The sequence below is a fragment of the Ovis aries genome, chromosome 3 (assembly GCF_016772045.2).
Source record: "Ovis aries strain OAR_USU_Benz2616 breed Rambouillet chromosome 3, ARS-UI_Ramb_v3.0, whole genome shotgun sequence".
NCBI classification, from domain to species: domain Eukaryota; kingdom Metazoa; phylum Chordata; class Mammalia; order Artiodactyla; family Bovidae; genus Ovis; species Ovis aries.
Window position 1 is genome coordinate 208,506,396 of NC_056056.1, and position 22,786 is coordinate 208,529,181.

Below are 22,786 nucleotides of genomic sequence, written 5' to 3' on the forward strand. Positions count from 1 at the left end.
AGGAAGGAGATGAGGGGCCAGATGATGTGGGGTATGGAGGTGGGAGGGGTGTTCAGGACTGGGAATTCATGTACACCCATGGCAGATTCATGTCAATGTATGACAAAACCAATACAGTATTGTAAAAGTAAAATAAAGTAAAAATAAAAATTTAAAATAACAGACAGCTTAATTAGTCTTTCACTTTTTGAAGGAGAGTCCTCTTGGGCTGATCTTGAAAGATGATGTGGAGACCAGGACAACTCAACTGTTCTGCACAACAGTTAGAACTGTGAACTGATAATTTTGGATAATGTTGCACTTTGAGTCCCTTCTTGTTACTTTCTGTGAATCTACTGTAGGTTTTTACATTTTTGTTGCCACATGGCTCACATAAAACATCTTAGAGGGACAACAGTATATACTACACTGATAACAAGTTAATTCCAATGACATGCAAAAGCTCTACCCTTTTATCCCCTTCTATGCATTTTGTTTTTGATGTCAATTTACCTCTCTATATATTGTATATCCACTAACAAAATATATTTCTCCATAGCTATTTTAATGCTTTCTTTAGACGAAAGCTAACTGGTTAGCACACTACCATAATTCAGCATTAGACTATGCAGAATTGGGTTCAGTATTTACATTTACAAGTCTGTTGCATATTTCTACTTCTTTCATATACAAATTAGCATCTTTCATTAAGTTTGAAGAATTGCCTCAGCAGTCTTGTAAGACAAACCTAATGTTGGTGAATTCCCTCAACTATTATTTCCCTCAACAGGATATTCATGATTTGACTTTATATCGGCAAAGTCTTTATATCATCTTCAATTATGAAAAACAACTTTCCTGGGAAAATTATCCTTGGCTGGTAGGTTTTTGTTTTTGTTTTTGTTTTTTCATAAGATTGAATATATCATCCTTTCTCTCCTGGACTGTCAGGTTTCTATTCAGAAGTCCACTGATATTTTTAAGGGAATTTCTCTTTTGTGAGCATTTACTTTTCTCTTGCTGCTGATAGAATTCTCTCTTTTCTTGATTACAAGTAATGTGTCTTGGGGATGATCATTTTGAATGACCTCTGAGGAGTGACCTATTAGCTACATGAATTTGGATGTCTAAATCTCATCAGATTTGGGACTTTTCTGGTATTATTTCTTGAAGTGCAATCTCTGTCCCTTTCTCCCTCTCTTCTCCTTCCCGGACTCCAATAATGTGCAGGTTGTTTCTGTGAATGTTGCCCCACAGTTCACACAGGTTCTTCCACACTTGGTCGTTCCTCTTTTCCTTTGTCCCCTGGCTGGGTAATCTCAGTGGTCCTGCCTTCTGAGTTACAGGGTCTTCTGCTGTTGTTGATGCTCTAGGCAGCATTTTTCATTTTGTTGCATGTCATTCATTGTAGCCTCAAGCAACTGATCCAACCAGTCCACCCAAAAGGAAGTCAGTCCTGAATATTCATTGGAGGACTGATGCTGAACCTGAAACTCCAATATTTTGACAACCTGATGCGAAAAACTGACTCATTAGGAAAGACCCTAATGCTGTGAAAGATTGAGGGCAGGAGGAGAAGGGGACGACCAGAGATGAAATGGTTGGATGATGGCATCACCGACTCAATGGACATGAGTTTGGGCAAACTCTAGGAGTTGGTGATGGACAGGGAAGCCTGGCATGCTGCAGTCAGTCCATGGGGTTGCAAAGAGCTGGACACGACTGAACCACTGAACTGAACTGAATCTTAAGCATCTGAATTTCTGTTTGGTTCATTTTTCTGTTTTGTTCCTTCTATTATTCTCTTTGTCTCACTGCAAAGCTTGAGGGATCTCAGTTCCCCTACTGGCATTGAATCCAGACCACAGCAGCAAGTGCATCGACTCCTAACCACAAAACCATCAGCAAACTCCCTGTTTACTTCCTTTTTATGATTTCTATCTCTGTTAAAAAATCTGAATTTATTCTGTGAAGTAACACCCTAGCTCAACAATTACTGAGCTCTAGCTCAACAATTACTGAGCTTGAGCTCTAGGACCCACAAATCACAAATAGGAGGCGATGCTGCAATCCCTGAAGCCTGGGTGCCTAGACCCTGTTCACAATAAGAGAAGCCCTTGCACAGAGAAACCTGCTGCCCAAAAAGAAGACTAGTGCCTGCTTGCTGCATTTAGAGAAAGCCCATGTGCAGCAACAAAGACTCAGTGCAACCAAAAATTTAAAACAACAATGATGATGATAGTTTTTAATCTTATTTTCTTCATATAGTGTCTTCCTGAATTTAATCGTTTATCTGTGTTTTCTTGGAGTTCACTGAGCTCCTTGCATGTGTGCCTTATTTCATCATATGTCATCTATTTCATCACTTCCCAAGTGAATAGCCATGTGAGCTGCCCTGGAAGAAGCCCTGGGCATCTTCCCATCCCCAAGCACAGCCTAGAACTATGAAGACTGCAAGCGTGAGTGGAGGGTGGAGCCCTAGAAACCACCCAGAGTCATCAACCAAGAAACTGGGTGGGTCCAGCTTAAACCAGGCCAGCACTCTCAGGTTTTATATTAGTTCAGCAGCTTCTCCACATGTCCACAATGGAATTGGCCGGGGGGTGGGGGGTGCAGGGGGTTTGCGGGGGTAGTGCTGTGTAAACATAATCTTTACTTTGCCACTTCTTCATGACAGCTCTCTCTACCCTGAGGAGTCACAGCAGGATCACAATTACATTTTCAGTAGTAACCAGATTAAAGGAACCTTGAAACAATCTTGAAACATCTGAAGAACAGATGTTTTCGAAGAAGCCCCTTGGTCTGAAATTCTTCCTCTAAGAGATCAGTTATGTCAGATGCTTCCATTCATATCTCTGAAACATAAATAGCCAAATATTCCTGATCTTTCTATCTACATCCATTCTTCCGGATCCCCTCTGCCTAGGTCTCCACTTTCTTGCCCTTTTGTCCCACCTGAATACAGGGTGTGGGTGAGCACCAAGCTGCCTTCCATCAACTTGAAGATGTATATGAACTGATATAATTCACTTAGAAGGAGAGATCCTTGGAGAGACAAGAAATAGCAGCATCCTGAAGAAATAGTAGGAAGAGATGGAGAAGAAGGAATGGATTTATAAGGATTGGATAATCAAATAGACATGGGAGATGAGCAAAGAGGTGTTTGTAAAGGAATAAATGAGAGATGAAAAAGGAAGAGGTAGTTATGTATAGTTAGATTTTTAATTGGCCTGCGAATATTGAGGCAGGATAAGCAAAGCTGTATCCATTCTTTCCCACCAGCCAACCTTCCACTTTGAAGCTCACAACTAGTCTGGTGTTCAAGAACAAGTCACAAACTCAGAGATGTTTAGAACTGTTAGTTTTTTTTTCCCCCATGAGTTCCTCTTGTAAGGAAGGGGTGTGTGAATGTAGACCAAGTTTACATCCTTTTCTAAATAAGGGTGACCTGGAGCACTTGTGAGCATGCCCTCATTAGCCTCTAAGATAGGTGAGAAAGCAGGTCAGCTCACTCATGTTGCATTTCCTTTCAGGAAGATGGCATTTGAGGACCAATCCTCTAAAAGCATTTGGCATGGAGCTTGCTAAATTAACAGCACAGCAAAAAGTTAACTTATTCAGAATATTTCATTTTGAGCAATTTTCATATGACACAATTACAGGTCAGCACTACTCTATTGAAATACAGGCAATTAGAATATCTGAGGCTTCATCTCATATTTGATACAGCATCATGAGAAAGTCACTGGGGATGTTCCCAGGGCACTGAGTTCAACATCATCGTACCCAGCATCCCCTTTCTTCCCCTGGAGCAGCCAGAGGCTCTCTTCTCCTTCCCCAGGATCAGCAGCTTCTCTGGAGAAGTTCAGACAAGAGCCTGAAATAGAAAAGAGAAGTTTGATTAGAACTGAGACACGAGGATGGGACAGAATCCCCTGGTGGAAGGAAGTCAAGCAAGTGCTTATGACAAAGCATCCCTGCACCCCAGGTGTAGGGAGGGAGGCTCAGGCTATTTCACATGAGTTCCGGTGAGGATGGATCCCAGCTGTCCTCTCAGATCCAGTTTATGTCGTCTTCTGGGCCTCAGTGCATGTGGAAATCCTGCATCACAGGAGACCTGTGCTCACGAGCTCTGGGAGACCTGCTTCCAGGCAACACAGTAGCAAGGAGATGCCCAGCAATGGTAAGAATCATAAAAAGGAATTTAAATGTTATCCTTTCACAGGTGATAGATGCTAATTCACAATAAGAGGGAGACTGGAAACAGGAAAAATCTGAATTCCTCACTTACAACCCACGTCTGCTCTTAGTTGACTTGACTCCTGTTCCCAAATGTCCACAAATAGTATTACAGGTGCAGCCACAGATATCTCCTCCCCAGAAACTACACAGGCCTTCAGATGGAGAAATACTCTTTTCTAGAGAATGAGTGTCTTCTCGCAGCCACTGAATATCAGTTTGTTGTGATACATACAGTCAAAGGCTTTGGCATAGTTAACAAAGCAGAAATAGATGTTTCTCTGGAACTCTCTTGCTTTTTCGATGATCCAGCAAATTTTGGCAATTTGATCTCTGATTTCTTTGCCTTTTCTAAGTCCAGCTTGAACATCTAGAATTTCATGGTTCATGCCCTGTTGAAGCCTGACTTGGAGAATATTGAGCATTACTTTGCTAGCGTGTGAGACGAGTGCAATTGTGCAGTAGTTTGAACATTCTTTGGCATTGCCTTTCTTTGGAACTGGAATGAAAACTGACCTTTTCCAGTCCTGTGGCCACTGCTGAGTTTTCCAAATTTGCTGGCATATTGAGCACAGCACTTTCACAGCACCATCTTTTAGGATTTGAAAGAACTCAACTGGTATTTCATCAACTCCACTAGCTTTGTTCATAGTGATGCTTCCTGAGGCCCACTTGACTTCACATTCCAGGATATCTGGCTCTAGGTTAGTGATCACAGCTTCATGATTATCTGGGTATTAAGATTTATTTGTATAGTTCTTCTATGTATTCTTGCCACCTCTTCTTAATATCTTCTGCTTCTGTTAGGTCCATAACATTTCTGTCCTTTATTGAGCCCATCTTTGCCTGAAACATTCCCTTGGTATCTGTAATTTTCTTGACAAGATCTCTAGTTTTTCCCATTCCATTGTTTCTTCTGTTTCTTTGCATTGATCAGTGAGGAAGGCTTTCTTATCTCTCCTTGCTATTCTTCGGAACTCTGTATTCAAATGGATATATCTTTCCATTCTCCTTTGGTTTCACTTCTCCTGTTTTCTCAGATATTTGTAAGGCCTCCTCAGACAGCCATTTTGCCTTTTTGCGTTTCTTTTTCTTGGGGATGGTCTTGATCCCTGTCTCCTGAACAAGGCCACAAACCTCCATCCATAATTCATCAGGCACTCTGCCTATCAGATCTCTTTGTCACTTCTACTGTATAATCATAAGGAATTTGATTTACGTCATACCTGAATGGTCTAGTGGGTTTCTTTACTTTCTTCAATTTAAGTCTGAATTTGGCAATAAGGAGTTCATGATCTGAGCCACAGTCAGCTCCCCATCTTGTTTTTGCTGACTGTATAGAGCGTCTCCATCTTTGGCTGCAAAGAATATAATCAATCTGATTTCGGTACTGACCATCTGATGATGTCCACATGCAGAGTCCTCTCTTGTGTTCTTGGAAGAGGGTGTTTGTTATGACCAGTGCATTCTCTTGGCAAAACTCTATTAGCCTTTGCCTTGTCTCATTTTTGTACTCCGTGGCCAAATTTGGCTGTTACTCCAGGTATCTCTTGACTTCCTACTTTTGCATTCCAGTCCCTTATAATGAAAAGGACATCTTTTTAGGTGATAGTTCTAAAAGGTCATGTAGGTCTTCCTAGAATGGCAGCTTCAGCTTCTTCAGCATTACTGATTCAGCATAGACCTGCATCATTGTGATATTGAATGGTTTGCCTTCATGTATGTGACAGTGCAAAGATATTATTAGAACACTTGTTCCACCTTTGAATTTGGTTCAGTTCAGTTCAGTCAGTCATGCCTGACTCTCTGTGACCCCATGGACTGCAGCACACCAGGCTTCCCTGTCTATCAACAATTCCCAGAGCTTGCTCAAACTCATATCCATCGAGTAAGTGATGCCATCAAACCATCTTATCCTCTGTCATCTCCTTCTCCTCCTGCCTTCAATCTTTCCCAGCATCAGGGTGTTTTCTAAGAATCAGTTCTTCACATCAGTTGGCCAAGGTATTGGAGCTTCTACTTCAGCTCAGTCCTACCAATGACTATTCAAGATTGATTTCCTTTAAATTGACTGGGTTGATCTCCTTGCCATCCAAGGGTCTCTGAAGTGTCTTCTCCAACACTACAGTTCAAAAGCATCAGTTCTTCAGCACTTAGCTTTCTTTTAAATATGCTCAATTAATCGATAAGCTTCTCTTTTGGCCATGACACAATGCTTGCGGGATCTTAGTTCCTTGACCAGGGTTGAACCTAGGCCCTAGCAGTGAAAGTGCAGAATCCTAACCTCTGGACCACCAGGAAATTCCCTAAGCTATAAATCTTCATGCAAGTATATCACATATAAAGTGATACGTTTATGTCACATTATGGAGATATAAATGCCAAAAGCAGAGTGATTCCTCACTCCTTGCAAGGAGTCTGACAGCATTAAATATGGCATATGGTCAAGAGATGCTACCAAATGTATGAGATTACCTATATTTTGAATCTCTAGGGAGGCTGGGCATTGAGGAGCACAAATTCACTCTTTCCAGATGGAAAGATTGCTGGAGATCAACTGACCCCACTCACCTGTCTGAGAGGACCTCACCCCATCGTCCTTCTCTGGGGGCACTTCCTCCTCGCTCCCCTGAGAGGCAGGGGGAGTTCCAGGCACTGGTACTTCTTCAGCATCATCATAATTTTCAGCAGGGACATCAGTCCTCTGATCTGGGGGTTCCAAGAGCAGACAAGGGAGTGTATGAAACCCCAGTAAGTGGGTTGTTCTGGGGAATACCTAAGATACCTTCTGACCCAGAGTTTCTGAGTTTCTGGATAGAGGAACCAGTCACTCCGTGTTTCAGAAGACTTTTTTCTCTAAGACCATGTTTCATTTTGATGTGTCTTTAAGCCAAAACATGATTTTACATATCTTAATATTTTCTGGTGGAAACTACATATCTCAAAGCAACTCCTTCACCCTTGAGCATTGCTAAAGGACTATGACAAATTGTGCTCTACAGATGTTATTTTTTAAAAACACTGTGTTTACTGTTGGTGGGAATGCAAACTAGTACAGCCACTATGGAGAACAGTGTGGAGATTCCTTAAAAAATTGCAAATAGAACTACCTTATGACCCAGCAATCCCACTTCTGGGCATACACACCGAGGAAACCAGAATTGAAAGAGACACATGTACCCCAATGTTCATCGCAGCACTGTTTATAATAGCCAGGACATGGAAACAACCTAGATGTCCATCAGCAGATGAATGGATAAGAAAGCTGTGGTACATATACACAATGGAGTATTACTCAGCGGTTAAAAAGAATTCATTTGAATCAGTTCTGATGAGATGGATGAAACTGGAGCCGATTATACAGAGTGAAGTAAGCCAGAAAGAAAAACACCAATACAGTATACTAACACATATATATGGAATTTAGGAAGATGGCAATGACGACCCTGTATGCAAGACAGGGAAAGAGACACAGATGTGTATAACGGACTTTTGGACTCAGAGGGAGAGGGAGAGGGTGGGATGATTTGGGAGAATGACATTCTAACATGTATACTATCATGTGAATTGAATCGCCAGTCTATGTCTGACGCAGGATGCAGCATGCTTGGGGCTGGTGCATGGGGATGACCCAGAAAGATGTTATGGGGAGGGAGGTGGGAGGGGGGTTCATGTTTGGGAATGCATGTAAGAATTAAAGATTTTAAAATTTAAAAAATAAAAAAAATAAATAAATAAATAAAAATAAAAACACTGTGTTTAAAACACTGTGATTTTGGACCCAGAGAGACCAGCGCTGACATGAGACATCACAGAACAGCCAGAGAAGGAGAAGGACGAACCCCATCTGGACACAAGGGATGCCTCTGGTCAGTCAAAGGAAAACCATCCCCCTTAAGTCTCCTCTGAGAAAAACTCTCCTCCCCAAAGCCCAGCCGAGCAGGTCCACCTCTCTTTCCTGGAGCGGATCTGTAGTCACTGTTGTCCCCACCATCTCTGGTGTAATACGGCAGTTTAGTCCATGAGAAATCTGACGGGAAAGCCTCATGTGGAGACAAACATCACACAACACACCGAATGCCCCTCCTGACACCCACGACCTGTGTTCAGGCTGAGAAGGGACAGGCCTGGCTTCTGCAGTGCAGACAGAGGCTGGGAGATCACGGGGCTCTGAGAGGCCATCCTGCCTCTCTCGAGGAGCCGTCTCTGTGAGCCTGGGGCAAACATGGGGTCTGCAGGTGCTGAGAAGATGTGCACAGCCAGGGGATGGTGACAACCAGAGATCCCAGGAGGGCAGACAGAGACACTCACCTGGGCTGCCCAGACCTTCCTTCTGTGTCAGAACGTAATCGAGCTCCTCATACACAGCTTCAGCAAGAGCATCTTCATAGCTAGATAAAGCTGAGAGATCAGCCAGCAGGTCAGAGAAGCTTCCCCAGATACCCCAATCCAGCCAGCCCACCTTCATCTCCCTGGTGCTCATATGGGGGCTGCCAGGACCTCAGCGTCGTCTCCTATCCCATGCACCATGTCAGCACCTTCTCCCCTCGTCTGACCCTGATTACAGCTCAGTGCCAACTCTGTCTGGTCTCACAGGAGAGGCCATGACTCATGAGACTTCACAGCCCAGTCCTAAGAACTTCTGTCTACTCAGCCCTTAGAGCTCATCACGGAGCACATGGAGTCTGCAGACTCAGAACAGTACCTGGCCCAGGTTCCCTCCTCACACCTGCCCCATCTCCTGTCTACGCACACTCTCCCTGGTCTCCAGGTCCCCATGAAGCCCACCTCTGCGCTCTGCTCTCCATCTGAGCAGCTGAGTCACCAGGATGATGAGGACCAGGAAGAGAAGGGCTCCCAGGATGAGGCAGAGGACCCCAGGCAGGGAGAAGATGCCAGGGAGAGAATTTGAGGTTGTTCTGGTCCCTAAGGAGAACAGGAAAAAGGGCTGGAGATAGTCTTGGGCACAGAAAAATCTCCTGTGTCAGCATTTTCAGGAGCTCCGGACAATGGCGTCTCAGTCTCAGACAGTGTCAGGGCTCCCTCAGGTCTCGTCCTGAGACAAGTCAACTCCACTCTGGCCAGTGGGGCCCCGAGGCAGAGCTGGGGATTGTCAGGGAGCTGCCCTGCCGAGACAGCCTCTGAGGACCCAGCTCATCCCCTCTCCTTGGGCTTCAGGAGACAGAGCATCAAACATCCAGGGACCTGCACCCCACAGATGAGGAGCAACACTCAAGGGCAGGTGGGAGTTCCTTAGATTCTCCAACATGGGAACCAGACGTCCTTGGCCCCGGGCATGAGAACATTTGACCCTGGACATCAAGGCAGGGGATTGCCCCAGTGTAATGCCCTGGCTGCTCCCCAACAGCCATGGCTCCTCAGACTCTTTCCTCTTCTGAGCTGTCAGGGAGCCCACAGAACAGGTCCCCAGTATTTGAGTATTCTCCCCTGCCCATGGATGGATCACAGTACCTGCTGTAGTCGTGGGCAATGTTGTCCTTACTCCTAAAGAGAAAAACAGCAGTGTGGGGAAGAAGAATTGGCCAGAACACAGACAAACCTTTTCCTTCCTGAACCTGAAATCACCCCTCAGTCTCCGCAACATCAGTGTCTAGTCCTCCCAGCTCCCCCGTCCTAGATCAGAGCCCCAGCACCCGGGATGTCTGAACACAATCTCCTCACCATGCCCGGCCCAGCCCACTGCCCCTCCGCTGCCCCAGCTCACCCAGGGTGGACCCCGAGCCCCTCACTCACCAGAGCACCTCACACCAGCATCTTCCTCGTGCTTGCAGTCGCTCTGCCCCCAGGGCTCGGCAGCACAGTCCCACAGGGAGGACTCCCGGCCCCCGCACCGCACCTCGTCCAGCCAGATGCTCCCATTTCCAGGGCCGAATGTCGCAGCCTGCACGGCTTCCAGGGCCTGGCCACAGCCCAGCTGCTGACACACCACCTCGGCCTCTGCCAGGCTCCACGAGTCATCGCACACGGTGCCCCAGGAGCCGCTGTGCCAGACCTCCACCCGCCCTGAGCACTCGCTGTCTCCTCCCCTGAGCTGGAGCTTCTCTCTGTCTGAAAAGGCAGCAGCCCCTCCTGTGACTCCCCTGGAGAGAGGAAGGAGACCCTGGGAGCCACCGGGGAAGGGCAGCGCTGATGTACCTGTGCAGGGGGCAGCAGTTGGACAGCTCTTGGGTCTTCTTCCTGCAAACAACAGGGAAACAGTGGATCAGGAACAGCTGAGGGTGTTCCTGTCCCCACATAAGATTATCTAAGGTCCATGGCACCCCACTCCAGTACTCTTGCCTGGAAAATCCCATGGACGGAGGAGCCTGGTAGGCCACAGTCCATGGGGTCGCTAAGAGTCGGGCACGACTGAACGACTTCACTTTCGCTTTTCACTCTCATGCATTGAGGAAGGAAATGGCAACCCACTCCAGTGTTCTTGCGTGGAGAATCCCAGAGACAGAGGAGCCTAGTGGGCTGCTGTCTATGGGGTCGCACAGAGTTGGACACGACCGAAGCCACTTAGCATCAGGGGCATGGCTCAGTGCAAATGAGATGTGAAAATACAGGCTTATTATCTCCTGGGCTGAAACATTCACTGCATCTGATCACCAGCTGAAATTACTTTAAATATTTACTTGTTTATCAGTCTTCACATCCCACAGCAAATATAAACACAGACATCTACAAATGTACACACACTCCTCTGAGAGAAAGGTCCCTTAGAAGAAGGACCTTGTGTATCTTATATGTGCCTTGTTTCTGCTATTAGGACAGTGCCTGCACATTGTATGCACTCATCCAACAAATATCTATGGAAAACCATTTCTAAATACCTAGATAGAGGCTTGATAAATATTTATTAAATGAATGAATAGACAAATAAAATTCAGTGAAATAAAATATTTTTTTAATTCATACTAATCAGTGAAATAGTAAACCAAATATAAATTAATGGTAGCAGTCTATGATAATAGTTCACATTAAAAATAATCAGTCCAGAAGCACAGAGTCAATTTATATTCAAAATCTCATGTACATAATTTTAATGGAAAATTATTGGATAGATTATAAACTACTCTTACCTATTATTCAGTGTGACAGTGGGCAATTGAAGACTACTGTTGTGAAAGGAAACCCTCTTTTCAAATTTATTTTTAATTGGGAGATAATTGCCCCACAATGTAGTGTTGGTCATGTGTGTGTGTGTGTTAGTCGCTCAGTCATGTCCAACTCTTTGTGACCCTATGGACTGCAGCCCACCAGGCTCCTCTGTCCATAGGATTTTCCAGACAAACATACTGGAGTAGATTGCTATTCACTTCTCCACGGGATCTTCCCTACCCAGGGATCAAACCCAGGTCTCCTGCACTGCAGGCAGTTTCTTTGCTGTCTGAGCCACCAGAAAAGCCCATAGTGTTGGTTAGGAATCTCTTAAAAAGGAAATATACAGGAAAGACTTAGTAGAATTCTGAGAAGACATATGGACACATATATGTACACACTGAGTAAGCCAGAAATTTTTGCAATAGTTAAAAAAAGCCTAGTGAGAAAAATTTCTATTGAGAAGATGCAGAAATAATAAACAAAAGACTGAAAATATATATAAAAGAATGGAAGCTGACAGAAATAAATGTAAATTCAAAAAAACCAGAAGGGTAAATAGTACCTGTCATAAAGTATCAATATTTCCATATTCATTACAGATCATCCTATCAAAACTCCTACCCACTCTATGCAGAGAACCTCTGAGAAAATGATGGCAGGACCTCTGTGAGCAGGTTGCTCATTTTCATGGTCAAAGACTTCACCATCTCTCAATTCACAGGGTTTAATTGTAGGAAAAATATCATCAATAAAAGGTCTCAAATACAGATGGCTAACAAACACATGAAAAGATGCTCAACATCACTCATTATCAGAGAAATGCAAATCAAAACCACAATGAGGTGCCATTTCACACCAGTCAAAATGGCTGCAATCCAAAAGTCTACAAGCAATAAATGCTGGAGAAGGTGTGGAGAAAAGGGAACACTCTACACTGTTGGTGGGAATGCAAACTAGTACAGTCACTATGGAGAACAGTGTGGAGAGTCTTTTAAAAATTGCAAATAGAACTGCCATATGATCCAGCAATCCCACTGCTGGGATTAGACACCAAGGAAACCAGAACTGAAAGACACACATATACCCCAATGTTCATCGCAGCACTGTTTATAATAGCCAGGACATGGAAACAACCTAGATGTCCATCAGCAGATGAATGGATAAGAAAGCTGTGGTACATATACACAACGGAGTATTACTCAGCCATTAAGAAGAATACATTTGAATCAGTTCTGATGAGATGGATGAAACTGGAGCCAATTATACAGAGTGAAGCAAGCCAGAAAGAAAAACACCAATACAGTATACTAACACATATATATGGAATTTAGAAAGATGGTAATGATAACCCTGTATGCAAGACAGCAAAAGAGACACAGACGTATAGAATGGACTTTTGGACTCTGAGGGAGAAGGAGAGGGTGGGGTGATTTGGGAGAATGGCACTGAAACATGTATACTCTCATGTAAGAAACTAATCGCCAGTCTATGTTCGATGCAGGATACAGGATGCTTGGGCTGGTGCATGGGGATGATCCAGAGAGATGATATGGAGTGGGAGGTGGGAGGGGGGTTCAGGATTGGGAACTCATGTACACCCATGGTGGATTCATGTCAATGTATGGCAAAACCAATACAGTATTGTAAAGTAAAATAAAGTAAAAATAAAAATTAAAAAATAAATAAATAAAAAATAAAAGGTCTCATAGTTTAATGCCTCTTTGGCCTTCAAATCAAAAAGACAAAGAGATGAGCAAAGAGAGACAAGGAAGGGAGTGAGCCTCTGCTTTTGAAGTATCTGATCCTACATTCTCTTAGCTTTGGGTTTCAGGCAACATCCAGCATACCATTCAAGGTTTACCTGAATGGGGTGTGTGTGTGTGTGTGTGTATGTGGAAGGGGAGGGAAGGAGAAAGAAACAGAGAGAGAAACGTTGAAGGAATAAGGTGCTATAGTTTGACTATTTGTCGCCCTTGCCAACATTTATTTCTTCATTCAAAATTTATTGCTGAAATCTCAATTTCCAATGTAACAGTATTTAGTGGGGGAGCCTTCTCAAATTCTTCCAAAAACAGAAGAAAAGAACACTTCCAAATTCACTTTCTGAAGTCAACATTAGTCTGATACCAAAGTCAGACAAGGACACCAGGAGAAAAGAAAATTACAGGCTAATACTCTGATAAATACAGGTGAAAAAATCATTCACAAAATACTAGAAAACTGAATTTGACAATACACTAAAAGAATCATACATGATGATCAAGTGATATTTGTCCCAAGGATAGTTCAACATTCATAAATTAATCAATGTGATAAACCAAAAAAATAAAACGAAGGTAAAAATAAAATCCTCAAAGGATGCAGAAAAAGTGTTTGACAAATTCAACATCCACTTACAGTAAAAACTCTTTTACAAAGTAGGTATGGAAGGATTGCATCTCAACATAATTAAGGCCATATGAAAAGTACACAGCTAACATAATCAGTCCAGTTCAGTTCAGTCACTCAGTCCTGTCCGACTCTTTGCAACCCCATGAATCACAGCATGCCAGGCCTCCCTGTCCATCACCATCTCCCAGAGTTCACTCAGACTCATGTCCATCGAGTCTGTGATGCCATCCAGCCATCCCATCCTCGGTCGTCCCCTTCTCCTACTGCCCCCAATCCCTCCCAGCATCAGAGTCTTTTCCAATGAGTCAACTCATCATACTTGACTGTAAAAAACTAAAAGCTTTTCCTCTGAAATCAGACACAAGACAAAAATGTCTACTCTCACCACTTTTATTCAACTTAGTTTTGGTAGTTCTGTCCAGATCCATCAGGCAATAAAAAGAAAATCAAGATATCCAAATCTGAAAGGAAGAGGCAAAATTGACACTATTTGCAGATTGAAAAGTGAAAGTGTTAGTCATTCAGTCATGTCTGACTCTTTACAACCCCAAGGACTGCAGCCTGCCAGGCTCCTCTGTCTACTGGGATTCTCCAGGCAAGAATACTGGAGTGGGTTGCCATTCCTTCCTCCAGGGAATCATCCTGACCCAGGGACTGAACCTGGATCTCTTGCATTGCAGACAGATTTTCTACCATCAGAGCCATGAGGAAAGAAACCCCCTTACATGATATTATATGTAGAAACACTAAAGACTTCAGCAAAAATATGAGAACCAATACACTCAGTAAAGTTGTAGAAGAAACATCTGTATACAAAATATCAGTTGCATTTCTTTACACTAACAACAAACTGCTATAGGGAGAAACTGAGAAAACAATTCTATTTACATTTGTATGAAAATGAATAAAATACCTAGGAATAAATTTAACCAAGGTAAAAAAGCCCTGTACACTGAAAACTATAAATACAGTGATGACAGAAACTGAAGATGACTCAAATAAATGGAAAGATATTCTGTGCTCATGGATTGGAAGATCTAATATTATGAACATGCCCATACTACCCAAAGCAATCTACAGATTCTCTGCAATCCTTATCAAAATTCCAATGGGAATTTTCACAGATACAGAAGAAACAATCCTAAAATTTGCATGGAACCACAAAAGATGCTCAATACCAAAGCAATCTTCAGAAAGAAAAACAAAGCTAGAGGTGTCATGCTTCTTGTTTTCAAACTATATTACAAAACTATATTAATCAAAACAGTATGCGGTTGGTATAAAAATGAACACGGAGATCAATGGAACAGAACAGAGAGTCCATAAATAAACCCACATTTCTATGGTCAATTAATTTTTGACAAAGAAGCCAAGAATATACAGTGGGAAAAGGACAGTTTTGTTTTTTTTTTTTTTTTTCAGTAAATGGCATTGGGAAAACTGGACAGCCACATGCAAAAAATGAAACTGGACCACTAGCTCACACCATTCACAAAAATTAACTCAAAATAAATTAAAGACTTGATCACAAGTCCTGAAGCCATAAAATTTCTACAGGAAAACACAGAAAATAAAATCCTTGACACCAGTCTTTGTGATGATTTTTTGGATTTGGCACCAAAAGCAAAGGGAACAAGAGTAAAAACAAGCAGTTGTGATGACATAAGGCTAAAAAGCTTCTGCCCAATTAAGGAAACGATCAACAACATGAAAAAGCAACCTATGGAATTGGAGAAAATACTTGCATATTATATTTCTGCTAAGGATTATTATCCAAAATACACAAGGAACTCATACAACTCAGTAGCAAAAAACAATCTGATTTTTTAAAATTGGGCAGAGAACCTGAACAGACTTTTTTTTTAAGAATACATACAACTTGCCAATAGATGCATGAAAACATACTCAACACTATTACTCATTAGAAAATACAAATCAAAACCACAATGAGATATCACCTCATATCCTCTAGAAAGGCTTTTATCCAAAAGAAGAAATAACAGGAGTTGAGGAGAATGTGAAGAGACAGGAAAGCTTTTGCACACTTAGAGGGAACGTAAGTTGATACAGCCCCTATGGAAACAGTATTGAGGTGCATCAAAAATTAAAAATAGAACTGCCATACGATTTAGCAATTTCACTTTCGAGTATTTATCTGAAGGAAACAAAAACACTAACTTGAAAACCCAATGTTCACTGCAGCAACATATCTCCAGTTTCTAGGTTGTATCTGACTCTTTGCAACCCCATGGACTGCAGCACGCCAGGCTCCTCTGTCCTTCACTATCTCCCAAAGTTTGCTCAAATTCATGTCCACTGAACTGGTGATGCTATCTATCTCATCCTCTGCGGCCCTCTTCTTCTTTTGCCTTCAATATTTCCCATCATCAGAGTCTTTTCCAATGAGTCAGCTCTTCTCATCAGGTGGCCAAAGTATTGGAGCTTCAGCTTCAGCATCAGTCCTTCCAATGAATATTCAGGGTTGATTTTCTTTAGGATTGATTGGTTTGATCTCCTTTCTGCCCAAAGTACTCTCAATTCAACTGTGGCATCCAAGCACCACAATTCAAAAGAATCAACTCAAAAAATTGCAAATAGAACTGCCTTATGACCCAGCAATCCCACTGCTGGGCATACACACCGAGGAAACCAGAATTGAAAGAGACACATGTACCCCAATGTTCATCGCAGCACTGTTTATAATAGCCAGGACATGGAAACAACCTAGATGTCCATCAGCAGATGAATGGATAAGAAAGCTGTGGTACATATACACAACGGAGTATTACTCAGCCATTAAAAAGAATACATTTGAATCAGTTCTGATGAGATGGATGAAACTGGAGCCAATTATACAGAGTGAAGTAAGCCAGAAAGAAAAACACCAATACAGTATACTAACACATATATATGGGATTTAGAAAGATGGCAATGACGACCCTGTATGCAAGACAGCAAAAAAGACACAGACATGTATAACGGACTTTTGGACTCAGAGGGAGAGGGAGAGGGTGGGATGATTTGGGAGAATGGCATTGAAACATGTATACTATCATGTAAGAATCGAATCGCCAGTCTATGTCCAATGCAGGATACAGGATGCTTGGGGCTGGTGCACGGTGATGACCCAGAGAGATATTATGGGGAGGGAGGTGGGAGGGGGGTTCATGTTTGGGAACGCATGTACACCCGTGGTGGATTCATGTCAATGTATGGCAAAACCAATACAGTATTGTAAAGTAAAATAAAGTAAAAATAAAAATTAAAAAAATTTTTTAAAAAAAGAATCACCTCTTTTTAGCTTCTCCTATAACCCGGCTCTCACGTCCAGAGATGACTACTAGAAAAAATATAGCTTTGACCATATGGACCTTTGTCAGCAATGCAGTGTCTTTTTCTAATACCCTGTCTAGGTTTGTCACAGAGAAGCAAGCCTCCTTTAATCTCGTGGCTGCAGTCACTGTCAGCAGTGATTTGGGAGTCCAAGAAAAGAAAATCTGTCACTGTTTCCACTTTCACCCCTTTTATTTGCCAGGAAGTGCTGATGATCTTAGTTTTTAGAATGTTAAATGTTTAGCTGTAAGTCAGCTTTTTCACTCTCCTCTTCCACCCTCAATGAGAGGCTCTTTAGTTCCTCTTTGCTTTCTGCCATTAGAGTGGTAGCATCTGTGTATCTGAGGTTGTTGATATTTCTCACAGTAATCTTGATTCCAGCTTGTGATTCATCCAGCCTGGCATTTCCTATGATGTTCTCTGCATATACGTTAAATAAACAGGGTGACAATATACAGTCTTGACGAACTCTTTCCCCAGTGTAGAACCAGTAGTTTGTTTCATGTCCAGTTCCAACTGCTGCTTTTTGATCTGCATACAGGCTTCTCAGCAGGCAGGTAAGGTGCTCTGGCATTCTCATCTCTTTAAGAATTTTTCACAATTCATTGTGATCCACATGGTCAAAGGCTTTATGTAGTCAATGAAGAAGATGTTTTTCTGGAATTCTCTGGCTTACTCTAGGATCCAACAAGTGTTGGCAATTTGATCTCTGGTTTCTCTGCCTTTTCTAAACCCAGCTTGTACATCTCGGAAGTTCTCAGTTCACTTACTCCTGAAGCCTAGCTTGAAAGACTTTGAGCATAACCTTGCTAGCATGTGAAATGAGCACAACTGTGAGGTGATCTGACCATTCACTGGCACTGCTCTTCCTTGAGACTGAAATGAAAACAGACCTTCTCCAGTCCTGTGGCCACTGATGAATCTTTCAAATGTGCTGACGTATTGACTGCAGCACTTTAACAGTATTACCTTTTAGTATTTTATAGCAATATATATGAGTCAAACAATGTAAGTCTTCACTGATGAATGGATAAAGAAAATGTAATATAGACTTATATCCACCCATAAAAAAGAAAAAAATCTTGCCAGTTTCAACAACATGGATGGACCTCGAGGGCATTATGTTAAGTGAAATAAATCAGACAGAGAAAGAAAAATACCATGTAATCTCATTTATATGTGTAATATTAAAACAAAAAGCAAGTTCAGAGATGCTGAGTCATTGGTGGCTGCCAGAGGTGGGGGATTTGGTGCAGGCAAAGGTAATAAAAAGGTATAAATTTGAATTATAAAATTAATAGGTGAAGAGATATAACATACAGCATGGTGACTATAGTGAATATGGTATTGTCTATTTGAAAGATGGCAAGAAAATACATCTTAAACATTCTCATCATGTAAGAAAAATATTTAACTATATATATGGATCGGTATATATGGATCTATATATGTGGATCCATATATAGAGATATAACTAGACTTACAGTAGTGATTATTTATCAATACACACAAATATATAAGCATGTTGTACACAACAAAAAATATAATGTTGTATCAGTTATATCAATTAAAAACTTTAAAAAAGAAAGTTTGGAACATGTAGATTAAATTAGCTCCATCCAAACTTCATTTTATAAACTCAACTTAAACACATCACTTAGATTTGAAAATATCAAATGTCACTAATAACATCCTACAGAATTGGGAAAAACACAGAAACAGACATAAGTCACCTGCACAGGAGATGTAGGCTTCCTCCTTTGGAGAGCATGAACTGTATTTCCACGGGCCAGAAGGACACTGCCAGAGAGAGGTATCAGTTTTCCGACACTGAATTAAATCTACCCACCGGGGTCTAGAACCTTCCCTGAGACCAACAGAGGTGTTGACACTTCCACTGTCCCCACAGCCAAGCTGACTGCAGATGATGGACACGGTGACATCATCCATGGGGCTGCGGCAGACACTGCCCCAGGTCCCGTTGTAGAAAACTTCCAGCCACCCAGCACACTGCTGGTCCTCGCTCACCATCCTGAGGGCCAGGAACTCTGAGATCAAAAAAGAGGAGACAGGACACAGTGAGCACCCCACTCAGTGCTCTGGGTTTTCCTCTCTCCCCAAAATTGTGAACATTCATTCTGTGACCCAGGTGAGGAAGCAAATTCATTAGATGACCAGAGTGAAACTTGTCTCCTTTTCACCTCACTTTGTCCATTTGTGTCTGTCTTTCTAAATACTTCTACCACCATGATGTAGTGGATAGGAACTGAGAGGAAGACCAACCTGGACACCTGCAGGGAGAGGGAGCTGACTCCTGCTTCCTGACAAAACATCTAAGAGAGTGTATGAAAGGGATGTGATATGGACAGTGTGGAGGCAGATAGAATAATGGACCCACAGATGTCTACATGGAAGCTGTATCTGTGTTTCCTTATCTGGCAAAAGGGACTTTACATATGTGATTAAGGTATGGTCCTTGGGATGGTAAGAGTAACCTGAAAGATGGCAGATTAACCACCTGAGCACAGTCTAATCACATTCTTAGACTCACTATCCTTTAAAGTGGAACCTTTTCCTCATTCTGGTTACAGGGAGATGTGAATACGGATAATGGTCAGAGAGGTGGAGCGTTGCTGGTCTGATGATGAACAGAAGGGGGTTATGAGTGAAGGAAGGCAGGCGGCTTCTAGAAGCTTGAAAAGACAGGAAACAGGTTATTTCCCAGAGGCTCAGAAGTGACGTGGCCCTGCTGAAACTTTTATCGCAGTCCAGTGAGATCCCTGCTGGACATCTAAGGTAGAGAAGTGTAAGGAAAGAAATATGTTTTTTTAAACCACTAACAATGTAGCAACTTGTTATAGAACAAACAAAAACTAGCACAGTGGCTTTAAGACTTCTCTACCTTATGCACCAGAAGGGTGAGCCCTGATTTCAAGAAAAACTGTGAGAAAAGGCTCTGCCAGGAAATACTACTGAGAAGAAAGGACCAGAATCTCAGCTGCTGCAGGAGGCAGTGAAAGCACCTCGTCTTCACGTCTGCTGGAAAGACAGGCTCCATGCGAGGAAGCCTCCTTCTCTGGTCCTTTCAGCATCTCTCCCTCAGGGCTCAGACCCCCCGTCCTCCAGGGACCCACCCCTCCCCCAGCCTGTGGACAGTGTGGAGTGCTGACCTGAGCAGATGACTCCCGCGTCCTCCTTGTGTCTGCAGTCGTGCTGCCCCCAGCCCCGGGAAGGGCATCTCCACACCTGGGACTCATTTCCTGTGCAGTTTAGGTCGTCCAGCCAGATGGGCCCTGATCCCGCCCCAAACTGAGCAGACCCCGTGGCATTGAGGGCTTCTCCACAGCCCAGCTGCCTGCACACCACGCGGGCATCGTCCAGGTCCCAGCCGTCATCACAGATGGTGCCCCAGGAGCCCTGGTCAAGGATCTCCACTCTCCCGGCGCAGGGACCGCCCCCGTCCACCAGGCGGAGCTGCCTGCTGTCTGAGGAGAGAGAAATGGGACAATGGGGTGTGGACCTGGGGAATGAGAAGGGTCTTCTTTCCTGTGGGACCCTCACCTGAGCAGTAGGGGGCGCTCTCCTCTGAGGCTGCAGAGCCTGCTGGTTCAGACACAAAGTGGTCGCACTGGGGCAGCACCTGGGTCTGGTTTCCTGAAGAAAAAGCGATGATTAGAGGGTTGGGAGGGTTGAAGAACAGGAACATCAGTTAAATAATTTTTAGGAGGGGAGGGAAGCTTGGAGGGAAATGGATCCGTGTATATGTATGGCCGAGTCCCTGGCCGTTCACCTGAAACTATAACAACATCGTTAATCAGCTAAACCCCAGTACTAAATAGAAAGTTCAAAAGAAAAAAAAAAATAATGACCTAGTGATGGAGCTGAGATGAAAGCTGAAACGTACTGGTAAAGTTACCAGAATCTTAGTGTTCCCTTTCTCCATGAAGAGCCCTGGTCCTGACAATGGCACGATTCCTGTTTTAAGCCAAGCTTTGCCCTAAAAATGAGTTAAACAAGTTGTTCTATCCTTAATCCACCCCTAAATAGAAGAAGAAAAAAAAAGGTCTTTCTGAAGGAATTGTACAATTATTTATCAACACAGTTGTGGTTTTAATAATACTGATATAAAAGAGATCTCATGGAAAACCAGAGCAAAAAGAAACATTAAAAAAAAAATCCCAGGGTATTTGGCTCTTAAATTTACCTGACAGATAATTTGTTTTATTTAATTTTATTTGAGTATAATTTCTTTACAATGTTGTGGTAGCTTGTGCTGTTCAGCAAATTTAGCAAGTTATACATATACATATGGGCTTCCCAGGTGACTCAGTGGTAAAGAATCTGTCTGCCAAACAGGAGAGTGGGGTTCCATCCCTGGGTTGGGAAGAGCCTTTGGAGAAAAAACTCGCAATCCACTCCAGTATTCTTGCCTAAGAATTCCTATGGACCAAGGAGCATGGCAGTCCATGAGGTCACAAAAGAGTCAGACACAACTCAGCGACTAAACAACAACAACTACATCTCTCTCTCTCTCTCTCTCTCTCTCTCTCTCTCTATATATATATATATATATATATATATACACACACACACACACACACACACACACACACACGTCAATCTAATCACACTAGGACCACAGCCTTGTCTAACTCAATGAAACTCAGCCATGCCTGTGGGGCAACCCAAGACGGGTGGGTCATGGTGGAGAGGTCTGACAGAATGTGGTCCACTGGAAAAGGGAATGGCAAACCACTTCAGTATTCTTGCCTTGAGAACCCCATGTACAGTATGAAAAGGCAAAATGATATGATACTGAAAGGGGTACTCCCCAGGTCAGTAGGTGCCCAATATGTTATTGGAGGTCAGTGGAGAAATAACTCCAGAAAGAATGAAGGGACGGATCCAAAGCAAAAACAACACCCAGCTGTGGAGGTGACTGGTGATAGAAGCAAGCTCTGATGCTGTAAAGAGCAATATTGCATAGTGACCTGGAATGTCAGGTCCCTGAATCAAGGCAAATTGGAAGTGGTCAAACAAGAGATGGAAAGAGTGAATGCCGACGTTCTAGGAATCAGCGAACTAAAATGGACTGGAATGGGTGAATTTAACTCAGATGACCATTATATCTACTACTGCGGGCAGGAATTCCTCAGAAGAAATGGAGTAGCCATCATGGTCAACAGAAGAGTCCGAAATGCAGTACTTGGATGAAATCTCAAAAACGACAGAATGATCTCTGTTCCTTTCCAAGGAAAACCATTCAACATCACAGTTATCCAACTCTATGCCCCAACCAGTAACGCTGAAGAAGCTGAAGTTGAATGGTTCTATGAAGACCTACAAGACCTTTTAGAACTAACACCCAAAGAAGATGTCCTTTTCATTATAGGGGATTGGAATGCAAACCTGGAAGTCAAGAAACACCTGGAGTAACATGCAAATTTGGCCTTGGAATGCAGAATGAAGCAGGGCAAAGACTAATGGAGTTTTGCCAAGAAAATGCACTGGTCATAGCAAACACCCTCTTCCAACACCACAAGAGAAGACTCTACACATGGACATCACCAGATGGTCAACACTGAAATCAGATTCATTATATTCTCTGCAGCAAAAGATGGAGAAACTCTATACAGTCAACAAAAACAAGACCAGGAGCTGACTGTGGCTCAGATCATGAACTCCTTATTACCAAATTCAGACTGAAATTGAAGAAAGCAGGGAAAACCGCTAGACC

The 22,786-nt window shown here is 42.9% G+C and overlaps 1 protein-coding gene and 1 long non-coding RNA gene across 2 annotated transcripts in view; one reads left to right on the plus strand and one right to left on the minus strand.

Moving 5' to 3' along the window:
• Nucleotides 1–2,215, plus strand: part of LOC132659493 (uncharacterized) — a 67,760-nt gene extending 65,545 nt beyond the window's left edge. Inside the window, exon 2 of the long non-coding RNA XR_009600014.1 lies at nt 1,391–2,215. This is a non-coding gene — a long non-coding RNA (uncharacterized LOC132659493). The remainder of the gene's footprint in view (nt 1–1,390) is intronic.
• Nucleotides 2,216–3,568: 1,353 nt separating this feature from the next.
• Nucleotides 3,569–22,786, minus strand: part of LOC114114061 (antigen WC1.1) — a 66,976-nt gene continuing 47,758 nt past the window's right edge. The window contains exons 11-20 of the mRNA XM_060413465.1: nt 20,611–20,703; nt 20,220–20,534; nt 18,783–19,097; nt 10,375–10,416; nt 9,973–10,287; nt 9,691–9,723; nt 9,007–9,144; nt 8,530–8,619; nt 6,790–6,927; nt 3,569–3,856 (exon numbers count right to left, since the gene is read on the minus strand). Coding sequence (XP_060269448.1) covers nt 3,711–3,856; nt 6,790–6,927; nt 8,530–8,619; nt 9,007–9,144; nt 9,691–9,723; nt 9,973–10,287; nt 10,375–10,416; nt 18,783–19,097; nt 20,220–20,534; nt 20,611–20,703 — 1,625 coding nt within the window. The 3' untranslated portion in view covers nt 3,569–3,710. The remainder of the gene's footprint in view (nt 3,857–6,789; nt 6,928–8,529; nt 8,620–9,006; nt 9,145–9,690; nt 9,724–9,972; nt 10,288–10,374; nt 10,417–18,782; nt 19,098–20,219; nt 20,535–20,610; nt 20,704–22,786) is intronic.